Below are 19,430 nucleotides of genomic sequence, written 5' to 3'. Positions count from 1 at the left end.
TACTAATGGGACTATAATCAATAAGATCCCACCGCTTTTTCTATAAAAATGGCTTCTTATTGTTGATTACCACAGAGATTGTACATCACAGTCCATGATGGGAACTTTCCCTCAACCATAACAATGTCAGCAGCTCATTGAAGATGTTATAGGGATACTCTCAGCCTCTCGCCGGCCATCTAGCTAAAACTTCTTCATATTACGGGGGCAGAGAGGAAGGAAGCGGAGTTGGGAGTATCCACTTCAGGGTTGAAATGTTGCAAAAGACAGTGCCTCAACACTCCTGTACCCATAACAACTTCAATGAGCTGAAATTGTTACGAGAGTGTAAGTGTTCCTTTAACTGATACTTACCTCTAACCCAATTGTTTTGTAAATCTGTGAATTAATAGATAGATTACTGAATGAAAGATCTTGCAAGTCAATTGCAAATATAAGTGTTCTATTTTAACAGGAAAAAGTCTGAATATTGGATACTAATTAAACTTTTTCTGCATGCTAGGAAACTGTGGCCTAATGACATCTTTGGCAGCAGCGCAGATGATGAGGTCCAGACTCTCCTGAACATCTATTTTCGCCATCAGACACTGGGTCAGACCGGTACATACGCTCTTGTGGGCTCCAATCAAAACCTCACTGATATCTGCACCAAGCTAATGGACCTTAACATGGAGATTCGAGACATGATTCGTAGGGCGCAGAATTACCGCGTCATCTCCACTTTTCTCCCTGATTCCAGTGTTTCTGGCACCAGTCTCTGACACGACACTGGTGCCCATCCATTCTTTCGGGTGGAGTACAATGTCCTGCTGGTGTGAGGTCCTTCAGTACCTACATGGTCCTTCGTAGACTTGGTCAGGCTTTTATCACCCCTGTTAACTTTAAGACATTCTATGAAACAGAAGGAGACTGATCCAATCTGTAGCAATACTACAGGAACCATGGTCTAGCAGTAGAACAGCAGTCATGGATGATCTACTTCTTGTTATCCTCCCTGTTCTCATCTTACTATAATTCACTACTGAAGAAATGACTTCTGTTACATACCAAAGTCTAATATACTGAATATTCCTTCCGTTCTATAAACCTTTAACTTTAGAGTGGAAAAAGTGCAATGTTCTCTTTACAAAAGAATGTACATATATATTTTTTGTTGCTCTCGAAATACTTTTTATCATTTATTTTCTCTGGATGGACAGTCAACAGGCAGAATGAGGCTGGCCACAGATGAATACTGGTTGTTATTATTGGTCAATAGCTGAGAGCCTGTGTAAAGGCTGATTGTAATGAGATTGTAATTATCCTGTACACTGTAATTTGAGAATGATTACTGTATCTTATGCTGCTATGACTGACATTTCCTAGACCCCCTGTTCGAAAGGTACTGCGGGATCATATAGTAATGAAATGAATGGGTCAAATTACCTAGGAAGGTTTAGATCATCATTTCTTTTCTTTTCTTCTTTTTTTTTTTTTTTTTTCTTCCAGATCCTGGCTTCTTTTCTTTTTTTTGTTGTTTCGTTTTATTTATGTTTTTTTTGGTTTTGGGGGATTTTTTTTTTCCTTTTATGAAAGGGTTGCTTTTATGTATATTTATAGTATGAAAAGAAAGGTATGATATGATTTAACAACCATTCGGAAAGTGGATGTTTAAAGACTGACTTTATCTTTCTCATCACGCATGCATCATTTTCTTTTATGTATGTTTGGATTCTAAAAAGTCTAAATATTATGGAGTTTTTAATTTTATTTTTAAGTGGAACTGAACTGCAGTGTGTGTGTTTATGTGTGTGTGTTTGTGTGTGTGTGTATATATATATATATATATATATACACACACACACACACACTGTACGCACACATATATGCATCCTTGAATTTTCTGCTGACAGTGTGATTTGGATTGCATGAAAATCTTTTGCACATCTGAAGCCCTTCCACTCACACACTCTGTGTTAACTTATTCACTCTGTACATAAACTTCAGTTTTGTGGCGTAATTAAGATTATTTTTGTTGAGTACATTCACTGAAATATACAATCTATGACTCTGTCGCTACATGTCTGAGTTCTTGTTTTTCTTGTGAAAGGTTTGCATTATATTTTATTCCGATCACATTAAAGGGTATTACAGAGGAAGGCTTAAAAGAAAACTATGTAGGAAAAGTAAAAAAAAAAAAAAAAGAGACTCTGGTTTTGATCAAATCAGTTAATCTTTATATTGCAACTTTGATTTTCATTCATTTTTGCTTTTTATAAGATCGTGTCCACTCACAGCCTGCTTGTAAAATGATTCAGTGAGAGTCAAGTGAGAAAGGAATAAGATAGACACTAGCTGTTCAAAAAGAGCTCATGAACACTTTTACTTGCAAGTTATTCGTTTAGTAATACCAGTTTAAGGGGAAAAAAAAGTTTTACCACACTTTATTTGAAACAAAAAATGTGCAGCTAAAAAACATAAGCATTATTTTCATGTATAGATTGGTGCGTAATTGTACATAGTTTTTTCAACCATTGCAGAAATATACAGCGATAAAAACGTGAAATGTTATGGTGTAACTTGTAATGGTTCAAGCAGAGCGTCAGCTGGATTAAAGTGAACCTGCAATGGAAAAAATGACGCGTTAAATTGCTTCCATATACATTGAATACACTATAGATCATAAAGATACTTGGTATATTCAATGTAAAATGTAAAGATTTACTCACTTTTCCTCCATTCCAGCACTACTTCTTGGGTGTTGCTCTTCCTGTAACATCCACCTCCTGGCCGTCCTCCACTCATGGATGCATCCACAAGCAGGGCAAATCTTGACAGTGGCACGCTGGCTTCATTGCACGTGCTTGCGTTAGAACAGAGAGCAATGAGAGTAATGAAGGGGCAGGGGGGTTAATGAGACTAATGGAGGAGCTGGTGGGGTTAATTAGACAAATGGATGGGCTGGGGGGTCACTGAGATGCATGGAGGGCCTCGGGGAGATTAATGAGACACATGAAGAGGAACACAGAGCTCTTGGGGTACAAAGATACACAGAGAGCTGAGGGGAGAGGACACAGAAGAGCTGGAGGAACAAAGAGACAGAGGGGATGGGGGAATGAGACACACAGAAGGGCTGGGGGTGAAGAGGGATACAGAAAGGGTCTGATGGAAGAAAAAGACCCACAAAGGGGTTGGGTGACAGAGAAGTGCTTGGGGACAAAGACAGAAAGGGGTTGTGGATGACAAAAAGACACACAGAGAGCTGAATGGGAGAGACATATAGAAGAGCTTGGAAGTTTAGAGAGAGACATGGAAAGGTTCGGGGGGGGGGAGAGTGAAAGTGGGTTGGGTGACAGAGAGGTTCTAGGACAAAGAGAGGGGGTCTGGGAGGGACAAAGACACACAGGGAAGGTGGAAAGGACAAAAACACACAGATGGGCTGGAGACGACGACAAAGAGACACACAGAGGGGCTGTAGAGGGAAGAGACACAGAGGGGATGGGAGGGGGGGGGGGAAAGAGACCCACTAAGGTGCTGGAGGGGGAAGAGACACACAGAGGGGCTAAGGAAGGATAAAAAGACACACAAAGAGTCTGGGAGAAGAAAGAGACACACAAAGTGAGTATTTGTTAGGGTGCAAGTAGCTTGTCTTGCCTAGGGCGCTTAATAGTCTTGCATCGGCCCTGCCTGGAGCTGAAATAAAGTTTAATGGCTTTTTAAATGCTTTCTTTACTTAAATTAGGGCCCAGTAAGCTAAACAAACACATCTAATAAATATATATTGATAAATATATACTATACCGTATATTTTTTTAATTGGTGTTCCTTTAAGGAAACATTGACACTGACCTAAAAGGATGCTGTCATGAACGTCGGCTATTGGCCCAGCAGAGACAGTGTGGAAATGAAAGGGTTAATGACACCAGACCCCGGGTTACCTGTTGCTAGTCCCAGCAACCACTAAATTAACCCCTGCAATCCCTTCTACACGAACACCCTAGTACACACTTTACTGCCACCACCAAGACTTTATATCTGGGCGTCTTAGGATACCCCACACACAGTATAATTATAGTATCACAACCTTACTTTACTGATCAGACATATATAATTAACCCTTTTGGTAACGTGTTTACCTGAGCTTTCCTCAGAAGAGTGAGCTCATAGATAACAAAGACACAAGCTGATTAAGTAAACATTTAATCTGGCAAAAAGGATTCACAGTGCTGGGTACAAAAATACAGAAATAGGGGGGGCGGGCCGGGCCGACTGACCGCCATCTACATGGCCTCCCGCATTAAACCTCAAGAAACAGCCTTTCTACGGTCCCAGACTGCTTAAAAAGCGAAATCCGCATCGCCCTCCGACGAAGGAGAGGCTCCGGTACACGCCAGCTACCCGCACGTACCTTACTGCTTGAGAGCAGGCGGGGAGAACCGAGCCCGACCTACACGCAGCGTCCGTTGCCAGCAGCATGGCACCGCGGAAAGGTGCACCATCACCCCACCACGAGAAGAGCATTTCAGGCGTGGTGGGCCCTCGGCCCGGGGCGCGGCCCTGCTCCCCCCCTCATGGCCGGCGGGGGTTATCTCGGCCACATGGCGGCGACACAGGCCGCAGCGGGAGCCCCCGCACGGGCTCTGTGCTGACCGCCTAAACTGGCAATGGCCAAGTACTGGCTGGCCAGCCAGCTGACAAGAACAATGAAACTGGGGAAAGGAAGCCCACATATGAGGGGGCACCCCGACAGGGACCGAGACGTCAGAGCAAGGGGCCCTATGAAGATTGCTCACCATGGGGTGCCGACCTGGAAGGACCGAGCAGAAGGTGGTGTTGCGGGGCGCCCGATGGACCCCCTGCGGCGGATTCTGGCCGGCAGGAAAAGTGAGTGCCCAAGCTTCTGGGTCTTCAGGGCACCCAGAGAGTTATCTCCCTGCTGCAGCGAGCCCGGTGGGGCGGGACAGCGCGACCCTTCCGGCGGACCGGTGGCTGGGAGCGGCGCACACCGGCCCTAAGTATGTGGCCAGCACAGGAGAGACACCGGGACACAAGCTTTGCTGGGTCTGAGGTTGCGATGGGGAGGTGCAGGGAGTGGGTGGCCTACGGACTCTAGGTGTGGGGAGTCAAGTGATCTGCTTCAACCCCCGAGTGCCCACAGCGCTGCAGAGGACTCAGATGCTGGGTTGGGACCGGCCCGGGGGGGACAGATGGAGTCCTGGCAGCATGGGAGACGCACCGCGGCCGAACCAGGGGAGACCCTCATCAGACAGCTATTGAGAAATGCCCTGAAACCAGTGAGAGACATTACTACTTACCTGAAAAGCATTATAGGAAGCGGTACAATCTGCAGCATCATGCCTTATGCACATTAAGCTTCTGTTCCAAGTTCTGCGGTTTTTGAGGACTAAAAAGCTTCTATAATTTGCTTATGCTATAAAATTTTTAGACATGTAATCATTAGATACTATATCATATCAAATATGCGGTCTATGCACTGAGAGTGATGCTGCGTATAGCTGCATACATGGTAATTGATTGCTGCATTATGGGCTGTGGAGTTGCCTCTTGCCGCATACTTGATAACCAGATCACTATATCAAATAATAATGCGCCATAGCAAAGAAACGAATATGCCCCTTATGTTAAACTTTTGACACCCTAGGACGAGTGTTTAAGCCGCGCTCACGCTAACATGCTCTCTCCACGTCAGCTAGATATACAAAGAGCTTTTAAGCTAGGCGCGATGCTACCCGGCACAGTACTGACACATTTTCTTGGTTATTTACCCGCAGTTTAGTAGATTTTTAGGTTTTCTCTAAAGCAAAAACAAATCTCGCAAAGTTTATGTACACTTAATTTAATTAATAGCATGTTTATAAAAAGCTATGACTAAAAAGCCTGTATAATGCGTTAATATACCTGTCAAATACCCTTGATGTACCACAAGTCGCAAAGTCAATGTACATCCAATCTACTTTCTTGCTTGCCTATTCTGACATATGCCTCTGTGCAGGCAACCATGTGTTGTTTTTGCCGATCCGTACAATGTCTGCCTACGCTTTATTGCGACTCTAATAAACATATTCAAAACAAAAAAAAAAAAGAAATAAATGACATACAGAAACACAGATAACAAACTGCAAAACAGTCCATAAAATAAAATGGGAGAAAACACAAGCAATCCTTACATATATTTACCCTTTATAAATAACAAGTAGTTGTTGAAAAATACAAATATCTCTCTGGATAATCCAACATCCTCATTATATATCTATCATATATAGTTGTTTCTAAGTGGGCAGACCCCTGGGTGGATCAGAGGAGTTTGCCCTGGCAGTTTATTGTCCACTCCATATTTTCTTAAATTGTGTTGTCCTTTGAATGACCCAAAGTAAGAGCATATGCACCAATACCTCTTACGACATCCTATGTCTAGCTAGCAATGCTGGTGGTTGTGAGGGGAGTAAACAGCCGTCTGTGAGATTTGGATGGTGGCTGCTTTGTGGACCCAGGGGACCTCTCAACCCTGCTACTGGAAGGCAACTGCTGCTGCTTTTTGGTGCCAAATAGCTGGACATTGGGAAATGCAGTTTCCATCTCTGCCCTCTTCAGTTTCATTGGTGGGCTAACTGGGCTTGAATTCTTTCTAGTGCTACTGCTGGCTTTGGTTGCAGGAATTAGAAGCACTAGCAGCTCCTGCTGTTTCATTTGCCTCTGCTTCAGGTGAGTTGAAGAGGAAGCATGTGTACCACTACCTGTGCTCTGCCTCTTAACACTAGTACTGATGGAGAAACTGCAACGTGACGGCTACCATTTTCCTCAGTCACTTTGCTTGAGGGGAGAATGTGAGGACTCTGAGGACGTGGACGATCCATTATGGTTTCCTCTGTGTTATGTAATTATTTAAATTAAATCACAGAAAAATAAAAACCACGAAATTAATCACTGTAGCAAAGTCACAGTGCAGCAGAGAGACACCCTGGCAATCAATCAGGCTCTCTGGTTACAGCTAAAAAATACAAAATGAATCACTGCAGTAAAGTTACAGCGCAGCAGAGAGACACCCTGGCAATCAGACTAGCTTGCACAGCCACACACACACTCTCTCACCCCCCTCTTAAAAAAGAAAAACAGAATGAAGATTGCAGAAGGAAAAAAAGGCAAATCTCACTCTCTATCCCTGGAACACACACGTAAAAGCAATGTGGCTCCGTAAGACTGCAACAAGTAAAGTAAATGGAATGTTGTTTACCTTTCTTACTCTCTTTGTGCAATTACAACTAGCCTGCCGTCTGGTCACATGAATGCAAGCCAACAGCCTGATTTATTGCTATCCCACCTCAATTACTCTCTGTGCCTTCATTGGCCAAGTATCAGTGACAAAGTCACAATTAATTGGCTGTCCTCTAACATCAATCACAAAAATGTGCTCATTTCATTAGACAGGGAATAGTGAAACTGGATTGGGCATTACATTGCATAAAAGGAATTAGTATATTCTTGTAATTTTCCCTCCCTCTCTCTTGTTTTGCCCCTTTTCCGGAATTCTGAAGCACTTCAGTTCAGCACTTCAGACATTCGTAAGCAACCGAATTGCCGAAATTCGTCCGAATTTACATTCAGAACGAAATGAATTGCACATGTCTATCTAGCTCTGGTGATGGTTAGACATGTGCAATTCGTTTTGTTCCGAATATAAATTCTGACGAATTTCAGCAATTCAGATGCTTTGTTTTCATGTAAAACGAATCTGAATCCATAAACAGCATTATACATGCTGCATATAAATCAGTTAATGTACAATTATTAAATTACAGATGAAGGAAATGAAAACACCGAATGCGTGGTACACTTTTTTGCCTTCATTGAAGCATTTGCCAGCTATGGAAGAAATCATTCTAATAACCATTTGTGTTGATTGGTTACGGCAGAGCTGAAAGAAACCTAATTCATAAGACAAACGGCATGAAATTGACAAATTTATATATTCAGATGCCTGGTAGAGCTGTCACATTTCAAATATATAAATATAGCAGTGTTCCCTTTAATAAATCAGGTTTTAGATGCCTGTTAAATAACGGTTATTTCACATGGTTTTAACTACATCTCATACAAATTTACTGATATCAAGACTATGGCCTCTCACCAGGATAACCTTTCCTAGAAGAAACATTGATCGAACAGATCAGTTGCTCCATTTTCGTGTGCATCTGACATTTCTACACCAAATGCAATCCAACATTGTAAGATTTTGATATACCTCACATATGTTCCTATTGGCAAAATAAATCTTAAACAATGAGTCGGAATTTGTAGGTAGCCAAAGAATGCACCGAATTTAAAGTGCCATTGTAAGTACCAAAATCAACATAAGAGTTAGTGTGCCTTGTTGGATAATTAAAAGGTAGCAGAGACAATTGGCAGATAGAAATATTGCTCAAAATAAAAGGTATTTTATTCCACACAGACGACAGTCTGGGTGAGATTTAACTATGGACTCCACAGGTAAGTCAGATTAATTTATCTGGCTGTGAATTAAAAAGGTGTTTGATTTGGACATGGTCTGAAACAAGTTTTTGATCAAGTCTAACAGAATCGCCAAAAGACCAACCAATTACCTCCCATCTGCAAGGGATAACTCATCCACAACGGCGTTGGTGCTGACATTTACAAGTTTATTTCTCAGATGCCAATTCTATTGAGGTGCTTTCCCACAGGACATTTATTAATATCAATTAGTGTGGCAGCAGAAGTGTGATTTCTGCTTTGGTGAATTAGCATAAGTACAGAAAATATTGACACCATTTCATACTATCCAAGATCAGACCTTTACCCTCTTGTTTGAGGAGAAATTTTGCTATTTGGACCACTTTGCAGAGCAGAATATTACATCAAGTTTAGAGGTCAAATTCTAATTAAAGGGACACTAGTCACCAAAGTTACAGCTTAATGGAGTGGATCTGGTGTCTGTAGCTTGTCCTTGCACGCCTTCCTTCTCACCCACATTTAAAAACTGCCTCTTCAGAATGTTACTTAAACTGCCACTAGAGGTGCTGCATGCAATTCAGCAACTCCACGCTTTGCATGGGCTGAACTAGCACCAGCAGACCATTGTGGCACTGAGTTAAGTTTTAAAAACTTAAATGGGGTGGGGCCACAGAAACATGCACTCACTATAGGGTCAGGAGTACACATTTGTATTCCTGACCCTGTAGTGTTCTATTAATCTTAAAGGGACACTAGGCACCAGAACTACAGCTTAACATAGCATGTCCCTGCAGTGTTAGTTAAAAGAGTGTCTCAACCTGTGGCATTCATCTCCACCCTCTGCATGGAGGTGCTTAACAGCCTTAGAGCAGCTTTGATTCGATGCTGATTTGTGCAGTACAATAACCTCCAATACTTTCCTATTGGATTTGCTCGGATCATTAAGTTTGATGACTTCAGCCCTTGCCATCCACAGCACTAATCAGCATTGTGTGGGAGAAAATGCAAGTTTAAACATCTTTTCACTGCTTTGAAAGGGGGACATGGACCTAAATGGGTTCACACTAGTGTCAGGAATACATGCTTGTGTTCCTTTGCAAAAAAAAAACCCCACAAACAAACCACTCCTCAGCTTTTAGGCAAATAGTTTATTGCTTGCAGTAGTTTCCATAGGTTAATTTACTTTAAGTTTTTATTTTTAAATAGCTTTATTTACAGTGTATACAAAGTGTTGCCATTTTACAACAGATACAGAAATCCTTAATCCGGTCTACAATGCCAGGTCCAAAGCCATGAGTCTATGCCAAGTCATGATTCTACAGAGATACACCACTTCAAACAATATATTTGAAGCTATAGGTGTTGTCACACGAGAGTCTCTTGTTTTTGCATCGGCCACACAGTTCTTGTCGATGAGGTCTTTTGAGATCTATATGCCTTTTCTTTTGTGGACAAGAGCAACGTGTTTTTGAACATACCTATAAAAAAAATAAAAAGGGAACATTTTAACAGGGTTACATTTAATAGCATTAGACAATTGTCAAGTCAAAGCTTCTAAAATACGGTAGTTATTTCATCAAATTAGTTCTTCCCTGCACAGAAGCACCCTGTCTAAGGCCGAGGTGCATGTATATGGCTGAAAGGTCCATTCATACTAGGAGAATAGACTGTTTCATAAGTGTTGGCTATTTGGGGACCAAATAAAAAAAAAAAAAGTTTTTTAAAAAAAATATACTATAGAGCAGAATTAGGCAACCTTTGGCATACCAGATGGAGTCTCAAAGCATCAGGGAAGATTTAGTACACATCTGGAGTGCTGAAGGACAGTATGCACTAAACCAAATCAATGAAATGGAGCCTTCTGTTTTTTTTTTTTAAACTAATAGGGGCCAGGCTACTTTTAAAAATAAAGTTGGCAATTACAGTGAAGCATGGAGTATTAAGTCTAAAATAAGTTACCGGTGTGTGCAAGGGTTCACCAAGACTAGGCATGTATATTAAAGGGACACTATAGTCACCTGAACAACTTTAGCTTAATGAAGCAGTTTTGATGTATGGAACATGCCCCTGCAGCCTCACTGCTCAATCATCTGCCATTTAGGAGTTAAAACCCTTTGTTTATGAACCCTAGTCACACCTCCCTGCATGTGACTTGCACAGCCTTCCATAAACACTTCCTGTAAAGAGCCCTATTTAGGCTCTTTATTGCAAGTTCTGTTTAATTAAGATTCTTACCCCCTGCTATGTTAATAGCTTGCTAAACCCTGCAAGAGCCTCCTGTATGTGATTAAAGTTCAATTTAGAGATACAATTATTTAAGGTAAATGACATCTGTTTGAAAGTGAAACCAGTTTTTTTCCATGCTGGCTCTGTCAATCATTGCCAGGGGAGGTGTGGCTAGGGCTGCATAAACAGAAACAAAATGATTTAACTCCTAAATGACAGTGAATTGAGCAGTGAAATTGCAGGGGAATGATCTATACACTAAAACTGCTTTATTTAGCTAAAGTCATTTAGGTGACTATAGTGTTCCTTTAAGCTATGGCACAATGCAGCCAAATGCCATTAGTGAAGCTAGTAAAAGGGCCAGCTTGATGACTTGCTTAAAGTGTGAAGAGTGCTCTCACTTTACAAAATGTAGTGATTTTAATAGAACTTTGAACTTTCATAAATTAACAGTTACATTCCCTGGCTTTCAGACAACTGGTCTGTTACTTCCTGGTTTGGTTATATACACACTATATAACCAACTATAAAACAAGTAGTAATACGATTACTAAAGGTCTCCCTAATACAGGTTATTTTGTAGTTCAGATCATTCAGATCCGTCAGTGGCTGAGAGTGCATACATTTTTCATAAGGAAGCCTTTTTCTTTAGTGAGGGGGGTGTGGCTAAAGAAGCAGCCTTATGGTGCCTGGAGTGTCCATTTGAGTGAAAATCGTTCAGTTTTAGGATCTTTCACATGATCGCTTTGCAGCTGGCAGTTTTATAAGTCACTCAGTTAACACATAGGGTTGTCTGGGACAAGGTACCCAGCACAACTAACCTGGCATTGAATTTCTTCAACTCTGTATGGATTGAATCCTTTTTGGCATTTGCGGCAAAGTTGTTTAAAATAAACCTGGAAGAGAAGCGCAAGTTTAGACAAACGCAATGATAAAGACTAGATTAAAAAAAAAAAATTTTTTTAAAATGTGGTTTCAATTTGAGGTCAAATTGAGTAGTTTGTGTGACCTTACACATGGACTTTGAAGTCTAGCACCAGCCTATAAAAGTAATATATACAGAGAGAATTAATGTATTCAATCCTTTCAATGGTCTAGGGCAGGCATAGGCAGCCTTCGGTACAGCAGATGTTTTGGACTACACCTCCCTTGATGCTTTGCCAGCATTATGGGGATGTAGTCCACAACATCTGAAGTGCCGAAAGTTGCCTACCCCTTGTCTATGGTATAACTGCCCTTGTCATTAATACTTACACCAGGCTAAATTTACAAGTATTAAATATGAAAGAAAAAAAGCACAAACTTAACTTTGTTCAAACAATTCTACTCACTTTGTTACTTCCTGAGACACACCAAACATAGGCGCTCTCCCATCGAGTCTTGCATTCCTTGCAGTGAAAGTAGCCATATTTTTGTTCAAGGAACTAAGGAGAGAAGTGATTGATTACAAGTCTTCATTTTAGAGCACTGAAGAGCAATCAAGTCAGTGGTAATTTAGAGGAAAAAAAAAATTGATCTGGAAATTGAACAAATAACTAAAGCACTTAAACAAAAAACCCACTGTAGTGATTAAGGTATCTGAAGTGCCTTAATACCATTGGAGCATAATGCTGTCAAACCCTTGGCAGCTTGACATTAAACTGGGTCCCACTAGGCACTTTAGTGGCATCAAGTTATATCATAGTTTAAGACAGATGTTTTTTGTATATCTGTTTTATTGTATTTTTGGGAAAGAACAAGATATACCAAATCAAGCAACATCAATCGTAGGGACTCGCAGGTCCCGTTTGCATTGAAAGCACGAATACAAGACATATGTTAAACATAGGGACAGATATACAACAAAGTATGTGAGATTTTGGTTCTGAGGTATCAGCATCAGTATAACAAGTTTTAAACATCCATATCCGATGTAATGTGAACATAGTTAAAATAGTTATATCACTCATTGCATCAGCTCATACCCCATCCTGGAGTAATTTTGTGTACAATGTGCCTATCTCGTGAGCACCATACCCTCCCTGTACTCCTTCCCCCAGGGGTCATACTGATCTTATTTGGCAAAGCAGGTGCTGCATAATAGCGAGGTAAGGGCAAGATCAGGTGTACCCTCAAAGCAATAAGTCCCACAAGGTAACATATTTGATTACATTTTGCAAGTGCGAACCTTAATGTGGTAACAATGACTACAACGTGTCACAATCCTATCCACCCCATTTATCTTAATATCGAGCTATTAAGAGTCTGCCTTCACCGATGCATCGCTGGTATACATAGCGTTTGCATCAGCTATTGGTCAGTTATTTCCCATTTGCTCAGAGCGGTTGCAGCCAGGATGAGAGTGTGGCATTAGTGGGTAAATTGAGTATCAGCGTGTATAGATATGTATACAAGTAGAGTAGAGTTTAAGTTATAAGTAGAGAGGAAAGGATTTATCAGACTTCCTGCTCCAGGTAGAGTTTGACATGATATGGTAGCAGATGTGGTACGGGTTTGGGAAAGGAGGGTCAGGGTATGTAAGGCATGGTCCTGCCCTGCAGGCCAGGCACCCCCACGTGTGTCCCCTGATCTGGGCATACTCCACCCTATCGGCCCCAGTAAGACGCCAGATGGTAACGCAGCCATTCAATAAATTTTACAAGAGTTTCATCTGAGCACTGCCAATGAATGAGTTTCTGTATTGAACAAGACAGACATCCCACTTCTCAAATCAGGTAAAGATCTAAAAGCCACTAAAGCATCAATGGACTGTCCCTGGCGATTGCTACAGTTTAAGTTTTGTAGCAGAATAGCACTACAAAAGTATTTGTCAAAATTACCACATTACTGGGCATTTCACATGGATTGCCCACACTAATGGTTCCCGTTTGTGCAGTTGTTAATAAAACTTGTAATTTATTTACAGTTTGTGCCATAAAATGTATCTTCTGCAGTTTTACTTCCTAGATTCAATGGATTAATGAGACAACAGGCACAGGGCATGGTGCTAACACCATCCAACATAATTTATATAGTGCCAGCTGATCCTGCAGTACTCTACAATAGTATAAATGGAAATTGTAACAATAAGCGAGATGGTCACAGAATGTTACAGGAATAGGTTAATGAAGATCCTGCTCAAACAAGCTTACAGTCAGGGAGGTGGGGTATAAAACCAGAATAGGAAGGACAGAAACCAGACAAGGTGGGAAAGTAGTAGAGCTGGGAGTTGAGTGGACAGGGCAAGAGACAGGTCTGTGAAATAGTTACTCTGAGGCCATAAGCTTTCCTGAAGAGATGGGTTTTGAGGGACTTAAATTATTGAAGACTAGGGGAGAGTGATGGAGATAGGCAGGCTGGTCCAAAGGAAAGGAGCCACCGCTGAGAAGTCCTACAAGCGCGAGCAGCTGACTGGGGATAAGGAAAAGTCATCAACAGAACGGACAGACCACCAAGAAGGGTACCTATGAATTGGTAAAGAATTGTAACGGGACTAGAGAGGTTTAGAACTTTATAGGCAAGGATTGGTATTTTGAGTTGATTCCTAAAGGATACAGGAAGCCAATGTGAGGAGCGAAGAGAGAGATTGCCCTTGCAACAGCATTCATTACAGACTTGTAGCGGGGCAGTACAGTTTCTAGGGAGGCCAATTAGGAGTGATTAAACCCTTTGTCATGGGATGAACCCCTACCTGGATTGTTGATTTAAAGTGCTAGCCCTTGACCAAGCTTTCCATGTATCTGGCCATTTAGGCGATTATAGGCACACTGCCCTAGTCATAGCAAACCTTTAACACTCCACCAGTTGTGGACTACACATCCCATGATGCTCAGCAGCCAAGACATGACACTGAACCAATCACCCAGGTCTCCCATTTAATGGAATAGTGTCCTACAGCCCTGGTATCTGATTTTTGGACATTTCAGTCCCCCCACCGCCTAATTCCCCCATTACCTGGAAGGTGGACTGTTTCTGCTCCTCCCGGTTCTCTTTGTCCAGGATTTCCACCTTGCCGGTCTCCTGGCTCCCACTTGGTGTCTGCTCCTGGGGCCTGGCTGGCTCAGGCTCTTTGTCCGGGGCCTTGCCTGGGTGTGGAGCCGGGGGCTGGCCTGGCTTGGCGTTCCCTGGAGGTGGAGGCTCCTTCCTGGCTGGTCGGCCTCCAGGAGGAGCCGGGAACACCCTGCGGTCTAACACCGGGGAGTAGACTGCCACGGGGCGTGTAAAGTGCAGGGGAGCCCTGACTGGGCTGAGAGGGGGGGCAGGCCGGCGGAGGGTGCGGGGCCCCAGGGAGCACTGCACCCCGGTCTCTACCCGCGGGTTCACCTGCACCCCCACCTCCTTGGTGTTGGCCTTGCGGAGCCGCGGGGTGAGGTTGGGGTTCACCTGGGACAGGATGGCCTTTAGCTGGGCCCGCTGGAAGTTATCCAGGTAGTCGGCTGGGTCCAAGGACTTTCCTGATTTCCAGCCCGCCTGCTTAAACTTGGCTGGGGGCTGTAAGCCGGGGCCGTGATGGGCCTGACCGAATCCTGCCCCATACCCCTGGTAGGCATTATATGGGGTGTACACATAGCCCGCCATGCTGGGTGCTGTCTATGGAGGGGTATCCCAGCACCATAACTTTATACACTCACTGCCCCATTAACCCCATCATCACCTGGTACTAATTATTCTCTAATTATCTCATCATCACCTGGTACTAATTATTCTCTAATTATCCCCTAATTACTGCTTGTAATAAACTACTGACACACGGGGACAGGGGTCTGCCATATTACCCAGCCTGTAAAACCTACATCAATTTCTGTGTATCTCCATTTGTAAAACAGCCAAAAGGCTATATCTGTCCTTTCAATGGGTCAGTATTTAAAATATTTCCTGGTATTTTTTTTTTTTTTCTTCTATAAAACTACTATCCCTGTAGGATTTCCTGACCTCAGATGTTTTACTGTTTTATCTATACTGATGGGCAGTACATGAAAACTGCTACTCTGTAATTTGTGAATCGGTTTATATGAATAATTCAGAAGTGACATTGATGCCTAATGTTTGTTCATTCGTTAAATTAGAAATTTGTAGAGAAACGATAAAGAGATTAGAACATTTAAAAAAAACACTCCAAAACATCCATAGCCACTACAGCACAGTGCAGTAGTTATGGTGCCAGGAGTTATTAGTCAAGTTGTTTGTTAATGATTTGGCTTTTTACCAGAGGTGCTTGGAGTATTCCTTTAAAGTTTTTTTTGTTTTGTTTTACTAAGCCCCAAATTATTGTCAATTGCAATATGTTCAAGATGAACATAGTTTGGAGACATTGTGTAATTTATCTACAATCACAGCTTGGCTATTTTAACTTTAATTCTGCGAACTGGATTTGAATTCAACACTAAGTTTCTAAGTTTAATGAATGAAATGCTAAGACTAAAGTAGCCAAGTAAGAAAAATAATTCTCAGTTTCTGTTTGCATTTTTTTCACCAAGATTGGTTATTTAGACCCAAAACATGCAATATCAATGTCTGTTCTCCAGCTCCGTGTTTAGTAAACAAATAAATACATTGTAGTTATTCACTAGAATCCCAATTTGCCCCAGATTATCACAATTTCACTAATTATGCATTGCAACCAAATTTATATTCACTAAAGGCCAATTCAGTTGAAATATGGTTATTTAAACCTAGTGAGCATTCAGCATCATGTGATGTGTGCACTCCAGCTGTTGTAGAATGCACAACTCCTCATCCCCATCCATTCCGGCTGCCTAAGCATCTTTGGAATCAGATGGAATAGTAAAATGTCAGCCATGTCTGCCCAAGTCTTCCCCATCAATGTGGGACTTATTGTCTCCTTTAGAGATTCAGGCATTATTTCATCTGCAACTCAAACTGAACCATCCTGAATGAATGAATGAGTGGATTAAGGGCGGAAGTGGCGTCTTCTAGCATGTTTAGCCAGAGTCATGGGAGCACTTCCGCCCTTTCTCTTTGCTCTGTGAGCGTGAATGCGGTGCGTCATGACATCACCTGACGTTCTCAGGTCGTGTTTGAGCTGGTGGCGGGACATGGGGTTTTACAGAAGGCAGTAACAGGAAGTTCGATCAGTGATGGGTAAAGTTTGCTACCACAACCACTGCAGCAGCAACAACAACAATAATAATAATAGCAGCTGCAGCAGCAGCAGCAGCAGCAGCAGCACAGCTCACATTGATAGCTTTCAGTTGGAACTGGAATGCAGCAATTACAGAGCTAACTAATAGTATAGCAGGGGTTAACTCCTAGGTGGTCTCTGTTTACAGTGACACATTGACACCTTACATTGTATCACTGATGGTATAGCAGGGGTTAACTCCTAGCTGGTCTCTGTTTACAGTGACACATTGACACCTTACATTGTATCACTGATGGTATAGCAGGGGTTAACTCCAGCTGGACTCTGTTTACAGTGACACATTGACATCTTACATTGTATCACTGATGGTATAGCAGGGGTTAACTCCTAGCTGGTCTCTGTTTACAGTGACACATTGACACCTTACATTGTATCACAGATGGTATAGCGGGGGTTAACTCCTGCACTCCAGCTAGTCTCTGTTCACAGTGACCTATTGACACCTTACATTGTATCAAACCTACAACACAATAGCTGGAGTGGGAAGTTTAGAGATTCAATACAAGGGTGTACATGGCTGGCTAAGCATCATGAGAGGTGTAGTCCATAACAGAAGAGGTGCTGAGAGGTAAGCCATTGCAGAAACAAGTGCATCATTTGTCTGTTATAACCATGCTGAAGCACTGACATGCGTCCCAATAATTCAGTTTACTTGGCAGTACTGCTCAATATTAGAATGTTATTCTGTCCAGACATTTGTTTAATTGAAATATGGCAAAATGCAAGTATGGAGACTCATAATAGAGTATGCTGGCAGAATGTGGCACATGTTATTTGTTTGTAAGCTACATGCTGCCTTCTATTTTTGTGAGGTATTATAGAAAAGGCAGATCAGAGACGTTTACTTTCACAGCAGTCTTATTTTCATTGTCCCAGAATTAAAGTACTGTGGACAGATACAATGAAACTACACTCATTGCTGTAGATTTTTTTTTATACAAGCAAATCCTATTTTATTTCCAGGGTTCCTGTTTGGACGTTGCACGTGGTAATGCTCTTGAATGAACATTGGCCATGGCTCAAGTTGATAGACCATTTTTCTTTGAACTGTTTAAAGAACATTGCAGCGATTCAGGTACGGTATTTAATTCGAATGAGTTGTGGCGATATACTAAACACTGTATTCTGTGTGTGTTCTTGAAAGCCGCATTTAAAAAAAATACAAAAATTCTTCATTTTGAGTTTACAGCAGTAAACTGCATTTTATTCTGTATACAAGCATATACACAAAGATATTATAGGTAACTTTATATTTTATACTAATTTAGTAAACAGGTGCATCTCCAATATACTTTGTAATTGTATGTATATTGAGTTTTCATTACTTTTTTAGATTCACATGGTTTGACATAAACTAAATGGTTATATTATGTGGTATAGATTTAGGGGCTATAAGTCTGAACTGGTTTCAAGAGCTTACTGGGGAAGCTGCTCCATATGTGTTACCAGCGTGTGAAGGCAGTGAGGGCAAATTGGATGGCTTGGATGAAAATACAGTCAAGACACCTGTACGAAAAGTGTGCACATTCAGCCAGTTGGATGCCACTCCAATCCTTTTTAAAGAAGAGGTTTTGTCATCACCACTTTTCCTGTCACCAACAGAGGAATCATGTAGAACTTTATCTGTAGCAGGTAAGAAGAGTTTTATTTGTTTATGATCTTTTTCTTCATTTCTTTTCAGTTCTAGTCTATTAGACACCCAAAACTGCATTCTGAATGAGATACATTACATTCTTGTCACTGTGTTCAAGGATGAATGGAATGCAGCAGTCGGGCCTATTGCATCAGTAACATCTTTTCTTATCAAATGATAACACCTTAGCAGGGCCTTAATCTTATAATATGAATGGGCCATCAGTCAACCTCTAAAGTTGTGTTTGTATATTAGCAAACCACTAAAACAATAATGCTGTCATGGTTTGTCTAAATAGAGTGAAATGGAAATTAATAATCACAAATTTTACCACTGGTTAGTTACAATAAGGTTAAAAAATGACTCCCTCTTATCGGGAAACACTATTTTTAGATAAAGCGGAAACACCACTTCTGAGGGTTTTCTTATTATTTTTTTGTGTGATGTTTCCTTATCTCTTTTATTTAACAAATAAGCATTTGTGGAGTATGCAAAATACATTTACCTGTAGAAATCCACTCTACTGTATCCAGCTCTATCTCGGAACAAAGTGCTTCCATCTTGACTCCCTTGTCAAACATTGTTACAAGCTCTGCTCTTTGCACCTGTCAGTCAGCTTAGAGAGAGGAGACTCTTTCCCCAATACAATGTGTGTCCTTGCTGTGCCAAGATTGAACTGGTTTGTGGTGTCAATTTGTAAATCTGATCATGTACAAGTGAATCTACAATTGAGAGAGCAGTAAGATCATAAATCTATAGAGTAAGAAATCGATAACTAGCCGCAACATATCTCGTATTCCAAGGTTTCATCCTGGAAGGCTAGTAATAGTAAGCATGCCGTGCCTTCTGCTTTGGGTTTCTGCCTTCTGATCTGAGCTTTCAGGTACTAACATGCAAAATGAAAGGACCTATGTAGTCTCCTCTGAGATTTGGGGAATGATGGGGGACCATTAGGTGAAGAGA

General features: G+C 41.6%; 4 protein-coding genes across 14 annotated transcripts in view; 2 read left to right on the top strand and 2 right to left on the bottom strand.

The window, feature by feature from the left end:
• FRY (FRY microtubule binding protein) overlaps positions 1-2,058 on the top strand; it is a 434,727-nt gene extending 432,669 nt beyond the window's left edge. For all 11 annotated transcript variants that reach the window (XM_063429398.1, XM_063429404.1, XM_063429371.1 and 8 more), the window contains one exon: positions 503-2,058. In XM_063429398.1, coding sequence (XP_063285468.1) covers positions 503-761 — 259 coding nt within the window. In that variant the 3' untranslated portion in view covers positions 762-2,058. The remainder of the gene's footprint in view (positions 1-502) is intronic.
• Positions 1-19,430, bottom strand: part of LOC134571246 (uncharacterized) — a 516,374-nt gene that overhangs the window by 389,265 nt on the left and 107,679 nt on the right. The window lies entirely within an intron of this gene.
• On the bottom strand, positions 9,616-15,264 carry ZAR1L (zygote arrest 1 like). The gene is made up of 4 exons (XM_063444870.1): positions 14,626-15,264; positions 12,024-12,116; positions 11,514-11,588; positions 9,616-9,944 (listed from the first exon to the last, which is right to left on the bottom strand). The coding sequence occupies exons 1-4, from the start codon at positions 15,247-15,249 to the stop codon at positions 9,801-9,803; spliced, it is 936 nt and encodes a 311-aa protein (XP_063300940.1). The 5' UTR covers positions 15,250-15,264; the 3' UTR covers positions 9,616-9,800.
• Positions 16,729-19,430, top strand: part of BRCA2 (BRCA2 DNA repair associated) — a 53,858-nt gene continuing 51,156 nt past the window's right edge. Inside the window, exons 1-3 of the mRNA XM_063439115.1 lie at positions 16,729-16,773; positions 17,798-17,909; positions 18,215-18,466. Of these exons, the coding sequence (XP_063295185.1) occupies positions 17,849-17,909; positions 18,215-18,466 (313 nt within the window). The 5' untranslated portion in view covers positions 16,729-16,773; positions 17,798-17,848. The remainder of the gene's footprint in view (positions 16,774-17,797; positions 17,910-18,214; positions 18,467-19,430) is intronic.

This window comes from Pelobates fuscus, chromosome 1 (assembly GCF_036172605.1).
Source record: "Pelobates fuscus isolate aPelFus1 chromosome 1, aPelFus1.pri, whole genome shotgun sequence".
Lineage (NCBI taxonomy): Eukaryota > Metazoa > Chordata > Amphibia > Anura > Pelobatidae > Pelobates > Pelobates fuscus.
The sequence above is the reverse complement of the archived record's forward strand: the minus strand, read 5'-3'. Positions and strand labels throughout refer to the sequence as shown.

What these genes read in the sequence shown, in the direction of transcription:
- ZAR1L (XM_063444870.1), bottom strand. Translation starts at nt 15,249, where the DNA reads ATGGCGGGCTATGTGTACACCCCATATAATGCCTACCAGGGGTATGGG. An exon ending in AGAAACAGTCCACCTTCCAG is followed by an intron (nt 12,117 to 14,625) that starts GTAATGGGGGAA and finishes TTCTCTCCTTAG; the next exon opens with TTCCTTGAACAAAAATATGG. An exon ending in TTGAAGAAATTCAATGCCAG is followed by an intron (nt 9,945 to 11,513) that starts GTTAGTTGTGCT and finishes TTTTTTTTATAG; the next exon opens with GTATGTTCAAAAACACGTTG.